Source organism: Monodelphis domestica, chromosome 2 (genome assembly GCF_027887165.1).
Source record: "Monodelphis domestica isolate mMonDom1 chromosome 2, mMonDom1.pri, whole genome shotgun sequence".
Lineage (NCBI taxonomy): Eukaryota > Metazoa > Chordata > Mammalia > Didelphimorphia > Didelphidae > Monodelphis > Monodelphis domestica.
In genome coordinates, this window is record NC_077228.1 from 223,315,897 (window position 1) to 223,331,967 (window position 16,071).

The 16,071-nt window shown below is 33.7% G+C and overlaps 1 protein-coding gene across 8 annotated transcripts in view; it reads left to right on the plus strand.

Annotated features, from left to right (window-relative positions):
- Positions 1-13,159, plus strand: part of LOC100029087 (ATP-binding cassette sub-family A member 10) — a 142,161-nt gene extending 129,002 nt beyond the window's left edge. For all 8 annotated transcript variants that reach the window (XM_056817227.1, XM_007482723.2, XM_056817226.1 and 5 more), the window contains 8 exons: positions 4,632-4,810; positions 5,328-5,403; positions 5,481-5,575; positions 6,085-6,204; positions 6,479-6,619; positions 10,560-10,639; positions 12,124-12,179; positions 12,345-13,159. In XM_056817227.1, coding sequence (XP_056673205.1) covers positions 4,632-4,810; positions 5,328-5,403; positions 5,481-5,575; positions 6,085-6,204; positions 6,479-6,619; positions 10,560-10,639; positions 12,124-12,179; positions 12,345-12,443 — 846 coding nt within the window. In that variant the 3' untranslated portion in view covers positions 12,444-13,159. The remainder of the gene's footprint in view (positions 1-4,631; positions 4,811-5,327; positions 5,404-5,480; positions 5,576-6,084; positions 6,205-6,478; positions 6,620-10,559; positions 10,640-12,123; positions 12,180-12,344) is intronic.
- The last annotated feature ends 2,912 nt before the right edge of the window (positions 13,160-16,071 follow it).

Sequence of the window (16,071 nt, forward strand, 5' to 3'; positions counted from 1 at the left end):
TCTCATATATTGTTGTTGAGTATTATCATTATAATTTTCTTCAATTGGAACATTGTCATTATTTTCCAAATTCCTATATATATAATTCTGGTTTCTAAAGTTCTTATTTCTATATTCATTATAGTTATTTCCATAGGCATTATTATAATTTCTAGAATTCTGGTTTCTATAACCATTATCATCATTTCTATAGTTATTATTTCTAAAACTATTATTAAACTGTGTATGCCTTCCAAACATCTTAAGAAAGGTTCTACATTCCATCATATTGTGGCCCTTCTTCCCACAGAAGTGGCAAGTAATGGATTGATAATTGGATTTCTGGAGAGGGGCAATTGTCGTTGGTTCATTATCATGCCCACTTTCTAATTTAGTCATCCTATCTATTAAATATCTCATTTTTTTCTTTATTTCCTCTATGTCATCATTATTTTCTTCCTCCTTTTCCTTGTTTCCCTTTAAAACATATATAGCTGTTTTTCGCAATTCTTCAAGGTCCATATCTGCCCATCTTGGGCATTGTGTTCTAAAATAATTCTTAATTGCTTTGCAAGAATTGTTTACAAAGATTCTTCTAACTTGTCTTAAACTACTCTCTTTAGTTAAGTCCCAATCTAAGTATCTGTCCCCAAACTCGATAATTCTGTCCATAAATCTGGAGGGTGTTTCTTCTTCCTTTTGCTTAATTTTTTCCAGTTCCATCCACTTATCTGTATTGTCTGCACATTCCTTCATAGCCGTGAGGATGGCCTCTCTACAACGGTATAGTTGTAGATAATCCTCAGGATTGTTATAGTCCCATTCGGGATCCTGAGATGGCCAATGTGCTGCATTACGCCCCCGGGTTTTGTTGACATGAGCAATTATTTTATTTTTTTTACGTTCACTTAAAAAAGCCTGTAGTAAGTTCTCAACATCCTTGTAAGACGGATTATACTGAAAAAATATGTCTCCCATCTTTTTTTGTGACTAGAAAAGGATCTTGTTCATATGTGGGGATATTTCGTGTAAATTCATTTATTTCTTGGGGAGTAAACGGTATCCTATGTCTTAAAGTCACCACATCCCCATTCCGTTCTATTTCAGGTACTTCTCTTAGAGGAAACAGGCCTCTAGTTGAATTTTGCACCTTGGCGACCTTAAATTAATATATATCAGTCTTTTAAAAGTGATTTCCATGTCACAATACTCTTGATCTTTCCATCACATGTAAGTGTTCTGCTCTCATGTTCACAAACTCTGAAATTCCTTTACCAGATCATTATTTGTTGTCATTCTGCTTTTCCCTTCTGCCTTATAACACCAAATCATGGTCATTGTCTTCATCACAATCTTCAATCTCTTTGCCCCTCAGTTTTTTTCACAGACCACACCTCCTCCCTTCCCCATCCTGACCCCCTGGGAATATAGCAAAACTTTGTTCCCTTTCTCTCTCAAGGTCTTTGCACTCATCCTATCACTGATCTTTCATTGCCAAACGCCTGGCTTGGATGATTTTATTTTATGCTTTTGTTCCTACTTTTTTCTGCTGAAAGAAGCTGCAGAAAATCATGAAACAATGCCGACTGGGTCCACTATAATTTTATGTTATTTAATCTCAATTGGCACCTCAGTTCAGTGAGGTTATCTTTCTCTATCTCCCTAATGATTCACTATCCCATTCACTGCAGTATCTTTTCTAAACATTTCAAACCCTTCTCAAATTTCCCATGGTTGCTCCTGTCCTCACTTTCTCAGCTCTCTTGCCTCCCAAGCTTCTTTCCACACTTCTTAAATCACTTCTCTAAGATGCATTCATTCGCTATATACCTTCACCCCATTTACATAAAGATGTGACTAATGTATCTAAAAAAAGAGGTTTTGATTGATAGTAATAAAACCTTATACTTAGAAATTTACTTCTTATTAAAAGATTGTTTCTATCTAAACTCTTATCAATAAAGATAAGAATTAGATAACAGTGATTTGGGATTTACATACATTATTATTTGGGATTTACATACATTATCTAATTTGATACAACAACACAATGAGGTACTAAATATATTATTCTTGTTTTTTTTTTAATGTTGAAATAGATGGTGAGACATTAATTGATATGCTCCAGGTCACATAATTGTAGTAGGAAATGAGTAGGAAATGAGATTCAAACCCATGTCTCTTCAGACTCCAAGTCCAACAACTTTTCTCACTATGCTTCAGTGCCTCTCAGAATTAAAGAGATCTAATAATCCTGCAAATGTGGATCTGGTACTGAGATGTAATGCAGAGAACATAGTCATACTGGCTAAGGAAATAGCATAGTTGTTAAAAATAGAAGTTTATAGCTAGAATCAGTACCAAGGATAACTTGATGCTTAACCTCATTTGAGTGACAGATCTATGGATACTTATATCTCAGCTGCCAACTGGATTATTTTTAGTGCCTAGCAGAAAGTCAAGTCTCCCAGTTGGAGTCATGTAGCTCCTGGTGGATGTATTATGAGGGTAAGGAAATAGACCAGTCATAATAGCTCAGGTTACAACAAGAAGCTATTTTTAACTGATACAACATATGAAAGCTAGAACATGAGAATAATCAAAGAAAAGCAGTATTTCCGCTGAATGATTCAAAAGGTATATACTCAGAACTTTTTAAGTTTATAGTCTTCTGGCTATACCAACTTGATGGCAGTACTAATAAAAATAGTCTGCTTTCACACGTATTTTCAGGTTTTATTAGATTCATTTTCCAACTTGATAAACTGGTTTCTTCTTATGTTTCAAAATATTATTTCTTCCATGTAAGTATCCATTCTTTTAGGGCAGAATGCAACTCATGTACCATGTACACAGTTTAATAGGTTGATATTGTTAAACCATTTCATCACTAGGTTGCCAAATTTTTATTGAGAAGCCTCTCCAAATGTAAATAGACTTGTCCATGGACAGTAGTAAATCATTAAATGTGCTCAGCTTGATATAGGACTTAACCTATTCTTCTAGTATTTATTATTAAATACCTACTACTTCCTAGGTACTGGGGACTCAAAGACAAAAAATTAAGTAATTCCAACATAATGAATTTCCTTTTTAGGGGATAAGATAAGTAAATATATAATATGATACATATTATATATATTATACATTGTGTATACCCATATATAATATGTTCAGCATAAATATAAATTAATAACTACAAATATATACAAAGCAGTTGAACACAAGGTATATTGAGTGGGTAAGAACTGTTAGTTGAGGAGATGAGGAAAAACATACTGTGGAAGATGGTGCATGAGTTTCATCTTTTAGGAAGTGTGTGGCAAATTGATTTTGCATCAGATGCAATGGGTTACACAGAATCCCAGGGTTCAAATAAATAGTCCTTTCTCTTAAAGCATATTCTAATTGTCCCAGTTTAAATAGACTTGCCAAGGAAAAATAAAAGCAATTTAAGTAGAGAATAGCAGTTTAAAAACTGCTACCAAGGAGGTTAAAAGCAGTTGTCAAGAAACCTTTTTGGGGTTTTAAGTTTCCTGCCAGTCTTCTTTCCCAAAGGGTCACACTTTAATTCACCAGGGAGCAAAGTAAATTCTGATTTCCTCAGTTCCACACTACTACTTCATTCTTAACAATAGTCCAGATTAGTATTATGAATGTGAAAGGTTAAGTCATGCCTCCCCATTTCCTCTAGTGTGCTGGCCCACAAGTGAGGTAGCCTAGTTGTGTCCCAACATTTTCTACTTCTTAAGGTAATTGAATGGTATAAATTTCATCATAGATCAAAGGGTAGTTTTCCTTAGACATTATATGAAAATTGCTTTTTTTTTTAATACATGAACTTCTCTTTAGTCTCTGAGTTCACATAGTTTATGGAATTGCTCACTAAATTTTGGAATCATAAAACCTGAAAGTTAGGGACCAGATGATTTTATATATATATATACATATACATATGTATATATATATATATGTATATATATATATATTTTACCAGAGCAGATAATGAAATCATCTAATGTACAGAGGAATTATGCTTTGCTTATGTGGAAGAAATGCTTTACACAGAAGAAATCATTAAATTTTTTAAGTATTGAAGAAGAACAGAGCAAGTTGTTCAAGGAGTATAAATAAATAAAAGCAGAAGAGTAAGAACCTAAGAAAGAGTTGAGGTGAGGGTAGGGAAGAACTAATGAATGATATTGATAAGGAACTAGTTAGATAAGCACCAAAATTGACCATGTCACTGAAGAAAAGGCCTGAGTACTCATGAAGAGTTGAAGAAAAGACAGAGTACTGCTTGATAAGTAATGTTGACTAGTGTGGAAAATGCAAGGATGATGGTCCTAGAAATTACAGTACAAAATAATTTACCAAACATGGGCCAAGGGCCTGATAAGATATAACTATAGTAAGAAATGAAAAGGCATACTATAAAAGGTAGTGTAAATATGAAATATGGGTCCATTATATATAAATTCATTTCCTTCCTTTGTATAAACTTCATATGGTATATTAATTTCATTATGACACATTTTTTCAGAGCTAAATTATTGCAAGTTTTTTTCCCATTAGTATACAATGTTTATGAGAAGAAATACATAAAGTATAAGCTTTGTGCAGCAACTGAAAACTGATTTCTTCTTATATAGGTGGTACTGAAAGGGAATCAAGTATCCATGAGTCAACAGGATGCTAACAAAATCAAGTTCCTTGGGTACTGTCCTCAGGAAAACTCACTCTGGCGAAACCTTACAGTAAGAGATCACCTGGAGGTTTATGCTGCAGTGAAAGGAATGAAGGAAGAAGATGCCAGGATTATGATTTCAAGGTACAATATGGAGACAGGGAAGAGTATGACCATGGAGATTTTAAATAATCTTCCCAATTTCTCATAGCTCATCAGACTCAGAGCTGGGGTAGTACCATCTTTCCTATGTTAAAGGATCTTTTAAGACACCTAGTAGGATATAAATGTAGAAATATGAAATATTGATCAAGGGAAACTAAAAAGAAATAATTAAAAATATCAATAACAAGCATAAATGCAAGTGTTATTTCTAGGAAGAAATGGAAATTCTTTCCTGAGTCAAATGAGCCCAGCTCATGGTAACTAATACTAGTAGTTTTAGAATGGTCATGACTAGCTCTTCTATAATACAATGACTATTTTATGATTATATTCTCTTAATATTACTCAACAATCAGAGTACCTGATAAAAAGTTTTTTTGTGTTTTTTCATGACTAGCTCTTCTATAATGCAATGACTATTTTATGATTATATTCTCTTACTATTACTTAACAATCAGAGTGCCTGATAAAAGGTTTTTTGTGTTTTTTTCCTCAGATTGGTAAAAGTTCTCAAGTTACAAGAGCACATGAAAGCATCAGTCAAGGAATTATCAGCAGGCATAACTCGAAAGGTGTGTATTGAGTTTAACATTATTCTAAGTGCTAATATTATGAGTATGGTAGCAAATATTGTTTGTCTTCATTTTAGTTGTGCTTTGCACTGAGTATCCTGGGTAATCCAGCTGTTGTTCTTTTGGATGAACCTTCAACAGGAATGGATCCAGAAGGGCAGCAGCAAATGTGGTAAGCAGTAGAAGCCTTGTACAAATATATGCTTCTTGCGGAGCCTATGATAATTAGTCTTCAAAAGGATTATTTTCTAATATAATCTAATTGTTCAGACCTGGTACTTGGCATGAAATAATTTCCCTTTCATTTCCTAACTTACATTCAGAAAAAAATATCCCATATAAGGGTTCAATAAACTTTCCAAAGATTATGCTGGATTTTGACAATGAAATATTTTTTTAAATTTTTCATTAGTTCCTAATTGAGTATTCTTTTCTTTTCTCCTAATATATCTTGTCCAGAGAGAATTTGATCACTGTCTTCTCTCAGTGTTTTTCAGCACAACTTCTCTACTCCATACATAAAGAATCATCTAACATGATATGATTCTTTTCCTAACTCTATTATCCTCCTCCAAAATCCTTCCCTTAATGTAATCCGAATCCTTCACTGTATCTGTTGGAATTTGTTTTGACAAATTCTCACAAAATATTGCAATGTTTCTCATAATTTCTTAAATGCAGGCAGGTGATTCGAACAACATTCAAAAACAAAGAGAGTGGTGCTATCCTGACGACACACTACATGGCAGAAGCTGAAGCTGTGTGTGACCGGGTGGCCATCATGGTTTCAGGGCAGCTACGGTGAGAGAATGTACTAGTGGAATAATATAGCCATATAACCAACCACTTAACACAGTATAAAGGAAAATTTCTTCAGGGGATGAATAATGTACAAACCTATTTATCATGTGGACAGCTGGATCTACCCTTGATTTAAAAGTGAAGGCTCACCCTTCAATCATAGGTCAGGGAATAATATCAATGGATTAAGTTGTAATTGTACATTTTTAAGCTTCTTTCTCTTTACCCTCTCTCTTCTTTCCCTCTGTTTTTCTCTTTTCCCCATCTCCTCCAGATGCATTGGTTCCATCCAACATCTGAAAAGCAAGTTTGGTAAAGATTACTTACTGGAAATAAAAGTGAAGGAACCTGAACAAGTTGAGGTTCTTCATGCAGAAATTCTAAAGCTTTTCCCACAGGCAGCTCGGCAGGAGAGGTAAGCATAACTTTTTTTTGTTTGGGGAGACTTTTCCCCCCCTGTAATGGTAAAGTAGACTTTAGCCTTCCATCATTTTTTTTTTGGTGATAAGTTCATTTGCATTGGAGGTACCAAGGAAATGAGTCACAAAGTAGGAGATTTTGCTTTTCAGTCTCAGGGGAACAAAAGAAATCAATCAACTTAGAATACCCAAATCTCAAACTGGAAAGCTACATTTTTCAAAATATTAATATAGTTTAATATTATTTAAAAATGTATAGTTTCAGATTATATATTTCCCTCTGATCCTTACCCCACTCATTGAAAAAGCAAGCAATATGATATCAATTATATATGTGAAATCATGAAAAATATTTTTATGTTAGCCATGTTACAAAAAATTAAAATAAAATAAAGTGAAAAAAAAAACCCTTCAATTTGCACTCAGATTTTATCAATTTTCTCTCTCTGTAGGGAGACAACATTTTTCAATCTTCTTTTATAGAGATATAAACAGTTTAACCTTATTGAGCACCTTATGATTTGTCTTTAATGCTTATCATTTTCAGTTCTCTTGAGTCTTCTATTTGATTGTCAATTTTTATATTCAGTTCTGGTCTTTTAATCAGACATGCTTAAAAGTCCTCAATTTCATTAAATAACCAGGTTTTCCCTTGAAGGATTAAGCTCAGTTGTTTGTTTGTTTGGTTTGATAGTTATTCTTAATCCTTTGCCTTCTGGAATGTTATATTCCAAGCTCTCTGTTTTTCAAATATATAAGTTATTAAATCTTATAATCCTTACTATTGTGGCTCACTCGTATTTGAATGATTTCTTTCTAGCTCTTTGCAATATTTTCTCTTTGAACTGGCATATTCCTGGGAGTATTCACTTTGGGTCTCTTTCAGAAGACCGTGATTTCTCTCCATTTCTATTTTACCTTCTAGGTCTAAGATATTGGGATAGTTTTTCCTGATAATTTCTTGGAATATCATTTCTAGATTCTTTTTTGGATCATAGCTTTCTGGTAGTCTAATTATTCTTAAATTATCTTTCTTCAATCTATTTTTCAGGTTAGTTGTTTTTCCAGAGATGTTTTAAACTTTTTCTTCCATTTTAAAATTTTGTTTTATTATCTCTTAATGTCTCATAGTCATTAACTTCCACTTACCAAATTCTAATTTTTAATGAATTAATTTTTTCAGTGAGTTTTTGCACTTATTTCCTCATTTGACCTATACTGCTTTTTTTAGATTTTTTTTTACCATAAAGACAATACTATTTTAAAGGTATTTTTTGTAGATCTTTTTTTTTTTTATCAAGCTGTTGGTTATTTTCCTTCTAATTTTCTTGCATCACTCTTATTTCTTTCTTCCATTTTTCCTCTACCATTCTTATCTTTTTGGGCTTTTGTCCAATTTACATTTTTTGATTTGAAGCTTTCTTGTAGCTCTTTTTCCAGGTTGCCTTCTGAGTTTGTGCTTGATCTTCCCTGCTACCATAGTAGCTTCTATTTTCAGAGCTAGTTCTGGGAGTCTACAAATTTTAGAGGTTTCCATAATGTTGTTATCTTCAGAGAGGTGTTGTTATTGCTTTCCTCATCTGTGTTCTGGACTTTACTCAGGAAGGACTCCTGATCCCCTGCAGCCCAAAGGACTACTCTTCCTCTCTCTCCTTAAACTATGACTAATGTTCCCAATCCCTTGTGACTAAGCACAATTAATCCTCTGTTCTCTGGAACTACAACCCAGAACTGTGTATAGGCAATGGTGATGCTAAATATTACTTAATACTGCTCCTAGGGTCAGTTCACATTATTGGTAGTCTCTGACTAGCTATCCAACCATTATTTTCTCTGGGAAAAGAGTGACTTCTCTTATTGTCTCAAGCCCCCTCCCCTCTTCCACCCCTTAAGGTCCAGTACTGGCATTTCTGCTATGTGCTCTGTATCAGCCCTTGACCTTCATGTAATAGATCTCCTAATTTGTGCTGGACTGGAAAAATATCTCACCTTTACATTTTGTTGGTTATGCTGTCCCAGAATTTTATTTAATTGATTATTTTAAAGTTATTTGGAGAATATTCGTCAAGTTTCGCTGGGTTACTCCTTCTACTCCACCATTTTGCCTCTTGAAAGCTACCTTCGAGGTAAACAAAAAATCCCAACTTAAACCAAGAAGACACTCCAAAACATCTCTAAAGATTAATCATCTAGCTCTTCATAAAAAGAACCAATGAGGGGGAATGCATTGCCTCCTAATGAAGCCCATGTTACATTTGAATAGCTTTCATTGTTAAGAAGTATTTTTCTTCCTTCTATTAAACCTTTCTGCAACTCCTATGCAGCTATTCATAGAAGCTGTTTTAAGAAGCTGATTCTCAGGACATTAGAAGGCAAAAGGCAATATATCCCTTCAAAAAAGTAAGAGATTAGGAAAACTATCGTTTAGTATGTAGAACCCTAATAAAGATTCTGGATAACCTGAGGAAATGATGCGAGTGAAAACAGGTGACCAAAATAAATTATTTAGGATTTGAGAATTTAAGACACAATTGGAGAATGTCCTGGAATATTGCCCCAAGGCTATTTCTAGGGAGGCCACCCAGATAAGGAGTTGAGGAGAACTACACTTATATGGGCAAAAGACCTTAAGATACCATCTTATACAAAGTCATGTTGGTTTTGGTTTGGGCATAAAGTCTAGCCTTCCATAATTGTGCTATTATTCAGAGACTAGGGATGACAGAGCATCTCTTTCAGAATATAACCCATGCCAATGAAGTAATTGATGAATCATGCACCATAGTCCTGGGGAGAGGGAAGAAATGGGAGAGATGGTAGACAAGAGGCATAGCAGTGGAAAAGGGTATGGCAGTTGTACTCTTTCTAGGACTCAGGAAGAATATGCTTGTAGTTTCATTAGGTTGCCCAGCCCCAGCAAAGGAGTATAACAGTTTGAGGACCATTGTGGGTGCTGTGGAATACAGGCTGCCAGTTAATGTTAGCAAAGGGTTTAGAGAGCAGAATATAAGGCATGGGAGGATTACTGGGGTGGGGGAGGAAATTTAATCCCACCCTCATGTCAAATGTCCCAGGAAAAAGCTCTAGTTTCTCCACCCTGTGTACAATTTTGTTAAATTGGAGCAAGGTTGAAGTAGAGAAACAAAATGGGGAAAAGCACAATACCAACTACATTTGCAGGCCAGGATAAAATTTAATTTAGTAATTCATTGTACATTAATGAAATGAATGTGTTTTATTAGAAAATTAGTAGCAGAGTATCATCATACTCTTACAGAGAGAAACTTTCACCACACATTCTTAAAATCAAATTTAAAAAATGCAGGAGTTTGGTTCACTTTTTAAAAAATTTGGGAGCAGATAGCTTTACTGTGTGAATAATAAACTATGACAACTAAGAAGAGATGAATTATAATAGCATAAGTGCTTTATATGCAAGCCTGTAATCTAGGAAGGACAAACTATTCCATATTCTACTATTGTTATTCTGTAACTTATTTTTTAAATAAATCCTGAGTGTCTTTTTATAGTTTAATTGTATTTCTGTTCGTTTTGTGTTAGGCCTTTGGAAAGCACTTTGCATTGGAATCATAGGAGAGGTTGTTGGGTAGGAAAAAAAAAAACTAAGAGTGACGTGATTTTGGAACTTTGACAAACTAAGGACCTTTAGAAGGAAGAGATGTTAAATGCAGAATGTCAAAAGTGGTGTTTTTGAGCAACCAAAATGAAGAATGAGGAATAACGAGCTCTTAGTTGGAAGGGAAAAGGGCAGAAAGTTAGATTTAGGTAGGGAGATGGGAAAACCTGAATCAATTTCATACCAATCAATCTATAAAGCTAAACACTTTTTTAAAACTAGAAAATTATTTCCAAAAGTGTTGTGTTTATTCAAGTTGTTAATATTAAGAAAAAAACCTTACTTTATATTTTTCCTAGGTTTTCCTCATTGATGGTCTATAAATTGCCTGTGGAGGTTGTACACCCTCTATCTCAGGCCTTTTCCAAATTGGAGGCAGGTAAGAGTGATGTTTTAAAAAATGAGATTCTATGGAGCAAAACAAAGACAAAAATTATGATGATCATATTTCCTGGAATATAGAAAATGCTTGTATATTGATAAGTTATACAACATTTTAAGATTCATGAAGTGCTTTCATCACAGCAATGCTGTGAGATAGGTAGCACATGTATTATTATTATCATCATTTTGCTGGTAAGGGAGCCAAGATCAATAATATCAAAGATCTAGAACGTGTTGGGTCATAAGCAAAATCAATGCAATGAAGTATAATAAAACATAAACAACTGAGGCAATTAATAGAATGAGAGTTTTGCTTTAATAAAAATATGAGAAAAATTAATATTGTGATATAATATATAATGATATTATATGATTTAAATATAATTAAAATATTAATACCAATGAGTGTTATGTTAGTATAGTAATGCTACTAATGATATCTATTAGTTATTATCTTGATAAAATAATCATTTGGATAATAATAAAACAAAGATCAGAAGGTCCATGTTCTTTTTTTTTAAAAACTACTTTCCATCTTGGTTCTAAGAAAGAAGAATGGGTAAGGGCTTGGCAACAGGGGTTAAGTGACTTTCCCAGGGTCCCAAAGCGAGGGAGTATATGAAGTCACATTTGAACTCAGGAACTCAGATCTTCAGACCTGACTCTATCCACTGAGCATCCTTAGCTCCCACCCTATGTTCCAATTCTTACTCAGTACTTGTTATATCGGTATGGTCAGATACAAGACATTTCATCTTTCTGGTCTTCAGTTTTCTCATTTATAAAATAAGGAGTTGAAGCTATAATAAAAATTTTATCTTTTTCTGTGCTAATTGGTTAATAAGCATTTATTAAGTGCTTATGATATGTGAGGCTGAAGCACTGGTAAAACAAATATAAATGTTTGAAAGAAAGAGATAGTGTTGGTAAGACATTTAACTTCTCTTCACCTCATTACAGAACAAGCTGCCCCCAAATGGGTTATTTCTTATTAAAGAACATCAGTAATTGTAGCAATGCAAAGTGACTTACTATCAAATAAATAAAATGGTGTATTCATTTTTCTCAGAGAATAAAGAATTTCCTGTCATTAATATTTATCTCTCTAATATTGAAAGGTCATCCTTTTTGTATATCCTTTCATTGTGTTGTACTCCTGACAGGTAATTTTGGTATCTACATTCCAGCTTTACTTCAAAAAAATCTGCATACAGTTTAGTTAGGAAATAGAGAGCACATACACACATATGAAATAGATAACTGTAATATATAAAAATTAAACACAAAATATGAAATTGTCAACTTATTCTAAAGTTTTAAAACTTCTACAAACCAAACATCATCTTTTCTTTAATCATAAAATAGCTTTTGCCTCACTCTATATGCACTTATTTTTTGCTATTTGTGTTGTGCTATGTTTGTTAAAAGTTTAAAAAGAAATATAAAATTATAATAACGTTTTTTTTTTTTCTGGTGCAGCTAAGTCTACCTTCAACCTGGAGGAATATAGTCTCTCTCAGTCTACTTTGGAACAGGTGTGTGTGTGTGTGTGTGTGTGTGTGTGTGTGTGTGTGTGTGTGTGTGTTTTGAAGATTTAATTTGTCATATATCTTTAATAGTACTTTTTCTGGTCATTTGTAGATAGTCAAAAATTTTATTTCTTTTTTCTTGTTCTTCCCTTTTTCTTTTCCCACTCTTAGGTATTCCTTGAGCTCTCAAAGGAGCAGGAGCTTGGAGATTTGGATGTGGAATTGGATACAACAGTAAAATGGAGACTTCTCCCTCAGGAAGAGCCTTAAAGACTCCAGCTTCTTAGAATTATTTTTGACTTTATAATTATTTTAGTCCCATGAATTTACATTAGTAAGCTTCTATATCATTGCAGAAAAGTTAACCAATTCTTGTTAAGTATTTTATATTTTTTACTTACTAATTAAATGTTATAATGACTTTCCTTATCATAGTAGGTGAAAGAAGGCTTGTAGTCAAAGTAGTTACGATCACTGAAAATGGCACTGACAAGACTGAGCCCAATGTGCAGTGATTTCTCATTTTTTTCTGTCTTCCTAAGTAAATTTTCTGCAAAATATGAATAAACTACCCACTTAATGTAATCGTTTTAATATGTGTAGCAGTAGTAGTCGTACTTCTAATGGTATATGAGATAGAAAGTGAAAGGTAGTAGAGCTACTACCTCTTTCTGGTTCCCATCTTTATGTGAATAATGGCCCTCTTACCTAACCTCCTCTTAGCCTAGACTTTTCCCATAATCAATGCCTTGGGCTCTGTCACTCTGAGGTGGTGTATCTTTCAAACTCGCAATAGCAAGAACAAAAAGAATAAAATATATTTGAGGCAACTACCTCAGAAGGCTAGTACAATTCTTTTACAACTTCTCTGCCTTCCATAACTGAAACTACCTTGGATTCATTGGTTCTAGATATTAATCTGGATTTATGTTTTCTCTATTTCAGGGAAATTATAAAATATCTCTCAATAAAATCTCCTTTGTTGCTCCATGTCTCCAATTTTTTTGTACTAGGGAATATCTCTTATTATTCCTAAACTCTGTCAACTTCTTATTTTGTGTAACTCACTAACCATTTGCCACTTCCAAGGAAAAAAATACACTAAATAAGCAATATATCTTAGAGCAATGATTATAAATGCTTTGTCTATATTATCTGACAGAGATACCTGAGACCCTTCTATGGAAATTCATAGGGTCAATTATTTTCATAATTCTAAGGTGTTTAAGTTTCTAATTATATATGTGATATATAATAGGAATATATTATATATAATAGGAAAAGCATGTATATATAAATCCCACACAAATGAAAGTTCTTTGGGATCTTCAACAATTTTTTAAAAATGTAAAAATGTAAACTAGAAGTTTGAGGATTGATTAGCGAAAACTAATTTCTTTTATAGTAAGGGGCACAACAAAAAGCAAACACACTCACAAAGATAAAAGATTTGGAAATGTTTCATCACTCTTTTAAAAGAAAAAAAGAATGAAAAAAGAAGAAATGTAGGGAAAAGCAGAATTCACTGGATTTTTTCTGAACAGCACAGTGCCTGAAGCACTCTCCATTTCTTTTTATGAGTTCTTTTCTCTCTGGTCACACTGTATTTGTGTGTCCTCTTCCCTTCCCTCTGCTGGTCTGAGCCTTTCCCATTCTGTGGAAGTTATAACTTACAGTCAGTCACGAAGAATACAGAGGGGTGACAACAAGCTGCTCTGACTTCTTCCTCCTTAGTGGCCATGGTCAAAAAACTTAATGATCTGACATCCTTCCTCCGTGCATTTGCTTATTTTCTACTTCCTCTGAGGTTTTGTCCCTCATCACTCTCTTAAGTAGGGTGTGTGTGTGTGTGTGAGAGAGAGAGAGAGAGAAAGAGAGAAAGAGAGACAGACAGACAGACAAAGAGAGACAAAGACAGGGAGAGAAAAAAAGAACTTAAGACAAGAGAGGGAAGGGAGGAGGCAGAGAGATTGTTAGTTCAGTGTTAGTCCCTTTAGTGCTGTGTCAAAGCATGCTGGAATTTTTTTCCTGACCTACTACAACTCCTTTTCTATCCCCAATGTGGAGTTACATATGTGTTATTGTTCAGTTTTCTGACACACATATGTGTAGGTATGTAGGTAGGAAGGTATATAGACATGCTATGATCCATGGGGTCAGGAAGAATCTCATACTCCCGAATGAATGAACAATGTGTGTGTGTGTGTGTGTGTAGCCTTAGAGAAGGAGTGAAGAAAGAGATAGTGGCAAAAAGCTGCTGAGTGACAGGAAATAAGGAAGAAGGGAGGAGAACAGGGAACTCTTTAGGAAAAGCAGAATGTACAATATCATATCTCTTGAGATTTTAACAAAATAAACTTTTTCAGTTTCCTCCATCCTTCTGTGGTCTCTTATTTCTCTTTTGGAATTATGATATAAGGCCCATCATAAATTCCGGACATGAATTGATCCACGCAGAATGGCTGCACTCTACTTCTACTTATATTAATTCAAATATGCCATTGCTCTCCATTATTGTTTGTTAGTTGCTAAGTGACATACTAAAAAATTCTCTGTATTGAATTTCTGACCTCAATAGCATAAAGCTTGGATTTGTTTCCCCCACTATTATCTATTAGTGATTAGCACCTCAGTTTTATTTAGCCATTTTACATCTGCTAGTTTTTGCCAAGAGATATTTATTGCAAAGATGCCACAAGAAGAAAAACAAAACAAAACAAAACATTTGCTCCCTGAAACCTTAAGGGCACACATTTTTTTAATTATCTCATGCTCATGGGAGGGTAGGCTCATACTTAACACTGTTTCTATATAACTTTGTCTTGGGTTCAAATAATTTTTTCCTACTTATGAACTATGTTAATGCAGAAGTCACTTTATGTCTGAATCTCTTCCTTAGTCTCATCATTCTAATGACTGCCTTGTTTACCTCACAAACTAATTGTGCAAATCAAATATATTAGCATATGAAGTATTTTGTAAATCCTAAAGTAATATAAAAATTCCCACTTATCATTAATATAGGCAGCTAGGTAGTACAGTGAACATAACAATAACTGGAAATCAGGAAGATGTGAATTCATATCCACTTTCTGATACTAGCAGTGTGACCTTGAGCAAGTCAATCGGCTTCTGTCTGCCTCAGTTTCTTCAACTACAAAATGCAAATAATAATAACACCTATTGCTAAGTGAATCACATGGATAATATTCCTCAAATGTTTAGCACAGTTCCTGGCACATATAGTAGGAGCTTAATAAATAATTGTTTCCTTACATCTTAATATTTATAATATTTATCTGAGTTTAATTCAAACTCATATAATACTCATAAATTGTTTTCTTCTTAGCGTTTTATACTTATTTGTTTTTCTTTCCTCTTATTCATCATTCTTTTTCTTAAATTTGCTGTTGTTTAACTTAGCTATTTTATTTTATTTTTGCTTAAAAATGTACTATGACAATAACTTTCTCTGTGTTTTTCAAAACTTGAATTTGACCTTTTCCCTTTTATTCTAGGAAGTAAAGTGCCAAAACAAATGTGGGATTTGTCCATGCAACATTATTCCTTAGAGAATGACATGTACAGCCAATCATGAATAATTAGTCCCTTCTTACTAATTAAGGAAGAATGAAAAGGGAAAGAGCACAAAAGTAATTACATGATCTTGGCAGTCTGACTAAACTAAGACTTTAATCCTTTTCAAAAATCAATCTTAGTAGGAACTGTTCAAATGAGGTAAAAATTGAAAACAATAAGTAGAGAGACTGAAGAAATTCCAGCTGTTCTCTGGTATATTCAAAGACCAACAGATTCATATTGTTTCTAGATTTCATGCTTCAGCTTTCCTGATTCTTATGCAACTAACTTCTTTTTCTTCCATTTGCATATAATTCAG